Consider the following 10,000-nt stretch of genomic DNA (forward strand, 5'->3'; position numbering starts at 1 on the left):
ATGTAGTTGAGATTCATCAAAGCGGAAGCGTTTGATAATCCATAATTGAATATAATCCTCCCTTCTCCTAACTCTGGCAACATTCTAGGAAGCCTAGCCACAGCCATGAAAAAAATAATAATTTTATAAATCTCTTCTTCTTTAAAAAAAAATTGGGTCAATTTTTTAATCTAATTTCATCTAAACCGTATTTTCAATTTATGGTTTTCATTATACACATTATAATTTAGGCTGGCCATCACACATACATGCGTACACACACACACACACACACACACACACACACACACACACACACACACACACACACACACACACACACACACACACACACACACCTAAATTACATAGACACATCCAGCATTACACTATAACGGATTTAATGCATTTTTCACGCATCAATTTTGTTTCCTCGTAAAATAACCATTGTACAAAAATAGATACAACTGCTAAATAGAATAAATTGTAAATTAAAAAAAGAAGTAGAAAAAATAGAGGAGGACACCGACTTCATGACGGGCATGCGCAGTCCAGGAAAGGAGACGTACCCGGTACCTCCCAGAGGGTAGTCCCCGGGGGCCACGTTATCGGGGTTATGTATGAAGCTCATTTGTAACTTGCGAGTGCCTTAATGTACACGGACGTTACAAAGATCAACAACCCCAGAATACCCTTTTAAAGGTAAAGTACCCCTCATAATGTGAGGCGTCCAGAGACAGGGGCATCCCCGTCACTTTTACTAGTTTCGATTTAAGCACGGATCGCGTAAGGCGCAAGCCTTCTCTCTCTCTCTCTCTCTCTCTCTCTCTTATATATATATATATATATATATATATATATATATGTGTGTGTGTGTGTGTGTGTGTATGTGCTCAGCTTGAAACCAATAAGGATGCCCCTCTGTTTCTGGACGCCTCATATCGCTAACTTGTAAAGAGGAGCAATCCTACATATGAGCTTGTGAATTCAGGTCGCCCCAACAAATTTTCAGTATCCACGAAAGGCCAAAAAAAAGTATAGTAATACTTTTTATAGGGAAAGACATTCACCCCCCCACCGCCCACCCACAATCATATCTACCCACTTACACACCCATACACACTCATCCCTGGCTTCCTGCATTCAGCACCACCCACAGCCACCACCACCCACTTTCTCCCATCACGCCCACGCAGACCTATTTATACACGCCCTTCCTATCTGAATTTATGACCACATAAACTGCTTTGCTATTGTGTCGCCCTCTCCTGGCAGACACTCCCGGCCAAGAATCGAAGGCGCAGCAGCAGCAGCAGCAGCCTCGGGTGGACCTCTTCCGATATCTTTGTCGAAGGACACGAGACCCCGGAATCCTCCCGTACCGAAGTCCAAATCCTTCTTGGCGAGTTTTTCTCTTGGCATCACGTGGACTTCGGAAGACTCGTTTCAGAAAGAGTGGCAAACGGGGCTCTTGGTAGTGCCTGTACCACGCCGAAACTTTGCGGTGCGCAATCTTGGACGGAAGAAGCTGTACCCGGTACCTCACCTGGGGGACGTCCCCCGGGCCACGCTATGGGGTATGCATGAAACTCGTTTGTAACTGGGGAGTGACTAGGATGAGGTCCTTAGTTTACAATGATAATACGCATTACGCAAACCTGTGCGCTAAATTACGCCCGGCATAGTCCGTACATTATATATATATATATATATACATATATATATATATATATATATATATATATATAATATATATATATATATATATATATATTTAAGAAGGTATATTTAAGAAGGACTTCATCACCTCAAACACCTTCAACACCCTCTCCACCAGTTCCTTACTTTAAGAGGCATCAGACATAGGTTCAAGAAGAATATAGACAAGAATTGGATTACCATTCGAGTGGTCAACGAATGGAATAGACTTAATAACCATGTAGTGAGCGCTGAAACAACTGGTTGTTTTTTTAGAGAAGATCAGACAACTTTATGGATAGGGATAACAGGTGGTAAGAGACATGGAACTGCCTAGTGTAGGCCTTATGATCTGTTGCAGTCTCTGCCATTCTTATCTCCACCTTTCTATTTCCGAAGAGAGAAAAAAGGTTCCTTATCCGAAACTCCTCTGCTCAAAATTTTCCTTTGCTGCTTCATCCCTCGCCTTAAGAGGCGTCATTTTCACTGTTCCTTCCCCGAAGAGAACCAAGTTCTTCGACCCCAAACCTCTCCAGCGAAGTCCCACATCCTCCAGATCCTCTCGCGTCACCTCTCCTATGTTCGCATTTAGTTCTCCGGGCAGCACCTTCATTAATTCCGCCAACACCTGCTACCGCGGGCACCTCGGCCCAGCTGACGGTCCTGTCTGTGCCATTGACTCGACGTGTGTGTGTGTGTGTGTGTGTGTGTGTGTGTGTGTGTGTGTGTGTGTGTATGTGTGTGTATGTGTAGACTCAGGGGAGGCTGCCCCTGTTCCTCGCATCCACGGACTCCTGCCGTTTCCCTCCGCGGTCATAACTCGAGGCCCGAGGCTTACGATCATTTGAACGAGGTGATTAGCTCCCAGCCACGAGAGGAAAGGAACTCTAGAATGGGTCGAGGGGGCGGAAGGATTTTGGGGAGACGACACACGAGGAGATAACTACGGGTGTAGAGGAGAGAGGAGGGGAGATGGAGTGAAGGGGAGAGGGCATAATGACGTAATAGGTCGGGAGTAGAAGAGAGCTGAGGGGAGGTAGAGGGATGGAGGAACAGTAAAGGAGAGGGGGTGAAGAAAGGGAAGGGAAAGAGAGGGTGCAAAGGTAAGGTGGCGCCATAGGTCAGCAGTAGAAGAGAGAGGAGGGGAGGTAGAGTGATGGAATAAGAGTGAAAAAGAGAGGGTGAGGGAGGGGAAGGGAAAGAGATGATGGAAGGACATGATGACGAAATAGGTCGACGGTTCAGGGAGGGGAAGGGGGAGAGAAGTGGTTGGTATTAAGTGGAAGGCTCCGGGAAGGGAACAGCCGTTTTATTGAATATAATAGTGGCTTTGGAGAAGTAGAGCCATCTTTCCGAGAGGGGCACTCCATCTGCTACTCTGGTCAACAAAGAAAGAATTCCGATGAACGGGACTCGAGGTGGAGTGGAAGGAGGAGGAGGAGGAGAGGAACCTGCAGGAGGTCGACATCTTATTTGTCTATCTGTCGGTCGGTCGCGCCGGCTCTTTTATTGTATTTTTTATTTTATTTTATTTTATTTTATTTTATTTTTCTTTTCTCATGTCTGCTGCCCTCACCCTCTCTGTTGTCTTTGCCTTCATTGTTTTCATCCGTCACCCCTCCTTCTTGTGCATATGTGTATGTTTACACACACGCACACATACACATACAAACACGAGCGAAGGATGATTGATCACACACACACATCTCCTTCATTTATATCTATATTTTTATTTCCTGTTTCCTCTCCCTTCCGTCCTCCCTTCCTCCCTCCCTCCCTCCCTCCCTCCCTCCCTCCCTCTCTCAGAGTTTCATGTCCATATGTGTCATAGGTTGTGACATCTCTTCGCCAAAGCTCCCGTCCGTCGCACATCCAAAATTCTCGTCAAATGTTGTCAATTTGAAAATCTGGAAGACGACTTCGCTTACAGTGCTCTAGACTTCCCTAAAGACATTTCAACAATGTGTCTAGTATTCGTATAGATTTAACTTCTCTTAGTTTGTCATTCAGCTTCTCAATACAAGACGCAAAGACGATTTGACATTTGGAGCTTTGAAAAATAAAATATTGTAACCGATGTCGTTTCTGCTCGAACTCAGTTGAGTCGCGTAGGTGTGACAGAAGGGGCTTTAGTTGATGTTCCCGATAAGTTGGATGAAATCCTCTTACCTGTGTCAAAATAAAATCATTAAAGTTCTTCAACTTAGCGAGGGAAAGAGGACCTTCCTGAGGACGAAGAAAATCTCCAGGTGCCTGAAAACATCACACACACACACACACACACACACACACACACACACACACACACACACACACACACACACACACACACACACACTCACCCTCTCTCTCGATGGCGCACATGTAGAGTTCCCGGCCGCCACTACGGCGGTCCGGGTTCAACTCCCGCCCTAGGCTGAAATAATTTCAGTATCACTGCGCTGCGAGTCGTTACTCCAACACTTGTGGGCGAGGAGTTGGGAATGTGTGCGTGTAAGGTCACAACATTACTCATAGATCGGTCATATATGAGCCCTGAGCTCTCTTCCAGGAAGGAAATAGCTGTCGACCACGAGTCCAACACGTGATCCAAGACCATGGTGAATCACATACCAGCTGGCGACGGAGGTGGGTGGGTGGGAATTGGGTCACTGTCGTCTTCTTCTTCTTCTTCTTCTTCTTCTTCTTCTTCTTCTTCTTCTTCTTCTTCTTCTTCTTCTTCTTCTTCTTCTTCTTCTTCTTCTTCTTCTTCTTCTTCTTCTTCTTCTTCTCTTTCTTCTTCTTCTTCTTCTTCTTCTTCTTCTTCTTCTTCTTCTTCTTCTTCTTCTTCTTCTTCTTCTTCTTCTTCTTCTTCTTCTTCTTCTTCTTCTTCTTCTTCTTCCTCTTCTTCTTCCTCCTCTTTTTCTTCTACCTCTTCAGGAAGAGTCGTTTAAGGTTGTCTTTCTTTTGTAGTTTTTTGAGACTCGGAAAGGTCAGCGAGTCTCTGAGGCTCGAGCCGTGAGGTCCCGACAAGTTTGGATGGGCAAGAAACGACCGAAACTTTTGGGGGCGACTGGGGTGGGGGGGCTATTCTTGTGGGGGGTTGGGTTTGAGGGGGGAGGTCGAGGGGAAGAAAGAATCTCAAGGAGCCGCTGTTGGGAAGGAAGAAGAAGAAAAGGAGGAGTAGGAGAGGAAGAACAAGAACAGGAGGAGGAAGAAGAAAATGAAGAAGAGGGGGAAAACAACCACAAGAAAGAACTGCCAAGGAGGAAGAGGAGGAGGAGGAAGAGTAACCTCGAGAAACAGTTGTCGGGGAGATGGAGGAGGAAGAGAAGGTTAAGGAGGAAGAAGAAGAGGAGGTGAACTAACCACAAGGAAAAGCTGCCAGGGAAGAAGAGGAAGAGGAAGAAGAGTAATCCCGAGAAAGATAACGCGAAGGAAGAGGAGGAGGAGGAGGAGTGTCATGAGAAGCAGGATCAGCGAAATTGACGATCGAACCCTCCTCTTCCTCCTCCTCTTCCTCCTCCTCTTCCTCCTCCTCTTCCTCCTCCTCCTCCTCCTCTTCCCCTTCCTCCCCCACCACCTCCTCTTCCACATTTCTGCAGAACGAGGAGAGGCGAGACAAAGAGCAGAAGGGAATAAAGAGAAAGGAAGAAGGGAACTTGGGAATGAAAGACTTTAGATTGGACAAATTTATATTTAAGTAGGAAATAGGTAAGAACTGGTTTACCCATAGAGTGGTTTTATGGATGGGGACGATAGGTGGTAATGGACATGGAATTGGATAATGTAGGCCTTAGGGTCTCTTGCAGTCTTCTCTCTTCTTATGAACTTGTGTTTTAAGCCAATGAATGGCACTTGAAGGAGGCAGGAAAGGAACTCAAAATCGAAGGGAAGTCACTGGAAAGAACCAAAGGAAGAGAACTCAAAAAAGAAAAAAAATGGTTAGCGAAGGAAAGGCACTTGAAGTGGGCAGAATGGAACTCAACTTTAGAAAGAGACTCAAAATAGACAAAGTCAATATCGGCCGAAGGCGTCGACGGACGAAGATGACTTGTCTTTTTATCTTATTTTTTTTTTATCTATTTTTAAGGGATGGTTTACCAGAGGATCTTATTATGTTATGCATTTCGGGGGTTCATGCCACACTCTCCACCCCCTCCCCCACCCCACCCCCCCAACCCCCAACCTTGACCCCCATCGGACCGGGGTATGGTCCTCAGCTGAATGATATCTATATACGTGAAATGTGGTCGAGATGAGGTCTAAATTCACCTAAAAAGGTGTCATATACAGGTTCCAGTCAGCAATGTTGTTATATATGTGTATTTATATATATATATATATATATATATATATATATATATATATATATATATATATTTTTTTTTTTGTAGGGGGGTTCTTGAAAAAGAATCATCTCAGAGTCAGATCTCCTTAGAATAAGACGCAGTTATTTCATTCGAAAGAAAGAGAAAGAGGAGGGAGATAGAACTTTGTGGCTGACTGGAAGAGATTGAAGACTTTGGGGTCCCTGCAGCGCGTCTCGGTTGTGAGAAGGTTAGATAAACCTTTTTTCAAATTGAAGGTTAGATAAACTATTTCTTAAATGAAACGGTGAGATAAACTCTCCCTTTAACGAGACGGTTAGATAGTCCCTCCCTTTAACAAGACGGTTAGATAGTCCCTCCCTTTAACAAGACGGTTAGATAGACCCTCGGTTTAACGAGACGGTTAGATAAACCCTCCTTGTAACGAGACGGTTAGATAAACGCTTCTTTTAAAAGGACGGTTAGATAGACCCTCCCTTTAATGAGACGGCTGAGTAGACCCTCTCTTTAACGAGACGGTTAAAGAGACCCACTACCACTACTATCACCATTGCCACTACCACTATCACCCGCTAACACCACTAACATTATCTCCACCACTACCACCATCACCACCACCACAGCCACCATTACCACAACCACCACCACCATCATCACAACCGTCACCACTACCACCATCACCACCAAATCCTTCACTATTACCACCAAATCCACCACCGCTTGTGGTCATTCCATGGATTGCATTGCCACCACATCGCCGTTATCCGTGCTTAAGCCTTCGTGTTATGATGCTCTGTCACTTCCTCTCTCGTCCTCCCTCACTTTCCATCTCCATCTTCATCATCTTGACTTAATCAATTTCCCTGGGCGCCCTCGTCCACCCGCCTTCCATCGCCATAACTATCCCTGTCTTATCGCTGACACCATTGTCACTATCCTCCTTCCCACCACCACTGTCACCGTAGACATTGTCACCACCGTCACTGTGGTTTTTGTCACCGTAGGACCACTACAGACACCCTTACCACGTGTCTACTTCCACCATCACCACCATTACCATCACCATCACCACCACAATTGGCCCTATCACTGTTACTATTACCACCAATCACTACCACCTCCAACTCCACCATCACTATTCCCAGTACCACTATTACCATCACCGCCCCCACCACTACCACCACCACCACCACATCTGCCCAGAGTCGATCTTTCCCACGCCGACCCCAAACTGAAGCTCTCGGCCTAACTTGGTTTAGCGGCACAGATTCTTCGAGATTATCTTAACCCCTTCAACAGGGTGGCATAATTCATGGATTTAATTTATCCTCGTTTAAGCTAGACGGTTTTAATCAGATGGATGGACGTCACCATAGTTGCGGTCTATCATTAATTGTCGAAAGTACAACAATGTTACTTTGTTCCAGTTGACGTTTGTCTGTCTGTAACGTTGTCACGCACGTTTTGGCCTCTTAACTTATTTTGATCATAACCATACTGTGATACCTTATAAAGATGATTCCAAGGATGAACTTTGCCCATTTTTCAGATCTAGGTTCAAAAGTCAAGATCACAATGACGGAAAATGTGATTTTCATTCAAGGCTCCAACACTTCAAAACCTGTGCCCATCACATCAATCTGACCAACATTTTTGACCGTTTCTACGGATTGATAAAATTTATCTTTTCTTATGTGTCCTGAGATATTAACGTGCCATGTAGCTGCATTTACTGAAGCTCTTCGACACTTTCGACAACTGCTCTCGCTCAGCGGGATTTATGTTGTATAGTGGACAAATCACCCACGCTCGGTGGTGGGGAGCCTTAAGGAAAGAGGAGGGGCGACTTTAAGGGGCCTGGTGCTGGGTGCGATTTCGCCATAGAGGCATGCCCCCCCCCCCCTTCCCCTCCGTCTTCATTTAGACCAGTGGTTCCCAATTTTTTTTTTTTTTTAGTTTTACAACTATGCGTACTAAGTTAACCTTAATCCTAATGCCGGGTACCGCGATGTTTTCTTGATTTTATTTTATTTATTTATTTATTTATTTATCTATTTATTTTTTTGTCACCCCCTCCATTACCCCCGAAAATTTGTTACCTCCCCCCCCGGGGGTAATTTACCCACAGTTTGGGAACCACTGATCTAGACATACCCCTGGGCTTAAATTAGGTTTAAGAAGGAAATAGGTCAGAACTAGTTTACCAATAGCGTGGTTAACGAATGGGGTAGACTTAGCAACCATGTCGTGACCGCTGAAACAATGGGTTGTTATAAGAGAAGATGAGATAACTTTATGGATGTGGACGATAGGTGGTAGTGGACATGGAACTACTTAGTGTAGGTCTTATGGTCTCTTGCAGTCTCCCCATTCTTATTTTCTTTTGTTCTAAGTGGATCCCCAGAGAGATTTTAAGTGTAAGGCTAGTGTGTGCATGTAGTAGGAATATGATGGATTCTTGTGGTGTCCTTTTAAGGCATCAAGCAAGTCTGACGGGGCGGAAACATACGTAAAGTTTACTTATGAAACACCTAGTTTGGATTCCCCCATGGGGAACTTGAACTCAGGTCACCATAGTATTTCCACCCAAACCGACCCTCTTCTTCTCAGCCCTCCTCCGTCCGTTTAGTTGGATGGAATCGTCTTGTGTTAACCAAAATAAAATGTCTGAAGTGTGACACTGTCGCTGGCTAAAATCGTATAGAGCAAGAATAGAATACTTAAAGATTGACTTAAGCTTGAAAGGGTTTACACAACTTAAGAATGAAGGAGACCGCAAAAGACCATAAGGCCTACACTGGGCAGTTCTATGTCCATTACTACTCATCATCCCTAACCACAAAGTCACCAAACCTTCACTTAAAACAACCGATAGTTTCAGCACTCACTACATGGTTACTAAGTCTATTTCACTCGTCAACCCCTCTTGGTAAACCAGTTCTTCCCTATTTCCTTCTTAAAATTAAATTTGCCCAATGTGATTCCAGTACTATGAGTACTATGTTGTCTTAATTTGATGACCTTGTCTGCATTTTCGATCGTCCACCGTCACCCACGGACTCCCATGGAGTTAGTGAATGCCACCAACCTTTCCTAGGTCTGATTTCTCTGACGTCACGGGGTCTCCTAGGTTTCCTTCGCGTCCGCCATCTTGTGGGTCTCGTCACAGGCAGTGGGGTCCAGTTTCTGGTCCTGGTTTTGGTCCGGGATCTCAAATACCCCCATCGTTCCCCGATTACCGCCATTGCATTGGTATCACCGCCTCATTCCCACCTCTCCTACTCCCTCCTCCTCCTCCCTCCTCCTTCTCCCTCCTCCTCCCTCCCCCCTCCCCCATCCCGTGCACCATTCTGTATTCCTTTAGTGCTGCGATGTACTCTGTCCGTTTCATTTTGGCAAATGTGAAACTATTTGATTCGTGTGTGGTCTTCCTTCTCCTAACACAGGAATGATTCATTCAGGAGTCACACTATTTCATTTATTCTTCTTCTTCCTCTTGTTCTTCATCATCTCTCTTCTTCGTCTTGTTCTCCTTCTTCCTCCTCTTCTTCTTCTTCTTCTTTCTCTTCTTTTTCCTCTCCTTCGTCTTCTTCGCCTTCCTCTTCGTCTTTGTCTCCGTCTCCCTCTTTGTCTTCCTCTTCGTCTTCGTCGTCTTCGTCTTCGTCGTTTTCTTAGGGTTTAGGAATCGTCAGTACTCTCTTCTTGAAGCCTCTCAAGTGAAGGAAAGTAGGTCGCTGCGTTGGAGGACGCACTTCTAAGGGCGCCACATAATCACCTACAAAACGCACGCGCACACACACACACACACACACACACACACACACACACACACACACACACACACACACACACACACACACACACACACACACACACACACACACACACACACACACACACACACACACACACACACACGGCAAATTTGGTCCACTTTTCGTTGTCTTTCCTCTCCTCAATCTCTTCTCTCTCCTCACTATCTTCTCTCTCCTCCCTGTCTTCCTCTTCCTCCA

General features: G+C 45.2%; 1 protein-coding gene across 4 annotated transcripts in view; it reads left to right on the plus strand.

The window, feature by feature from the left end:
• The window catches only part of LOC143025326 (BTB/POZ domain-containing protein KCTD20-like), a 328,555-nt gene that overhangs the window by 246,468 nt on the left and 72,087 nt on the right, over positions 1–10,000 (plus strand). The window contains exon 1 of one of the 4 annotated variants that reach the window (XM_076184807.1): positions 1,537–1,556. The exons of the other annotated variants lie outside the window; for them this stretch is intronic. Within the exon in view, the coding sequence (XP_076040922.1) occupies positions 1,552–1,556 (5 nt within the window). The 5' untranslated portion in view covers positions 1,537–1,551. Of the gene's footprint in view, positions 1–1,536; positions 1,557–10,000 lie in introns of those variants that run through there. 4 annotated transcript variants of the gene reach the window in all.

The sequence above is a fragment of the Oratosquilla oratoria genome, chromosome 5 (genome assembly GCF_046742065.1).
Source record: "Oratosquilla oratoria isolate Oo_2021 chromosome 5, ASM4674206v1, whole genome shotgun sequence".
Lineage (NCBI taxonomy): Eukaryota > Metazoa > Arthropoda > Malacostraca > Stomatopoda > Squillidae > Oratosquilla > Oratosquilla oratoria.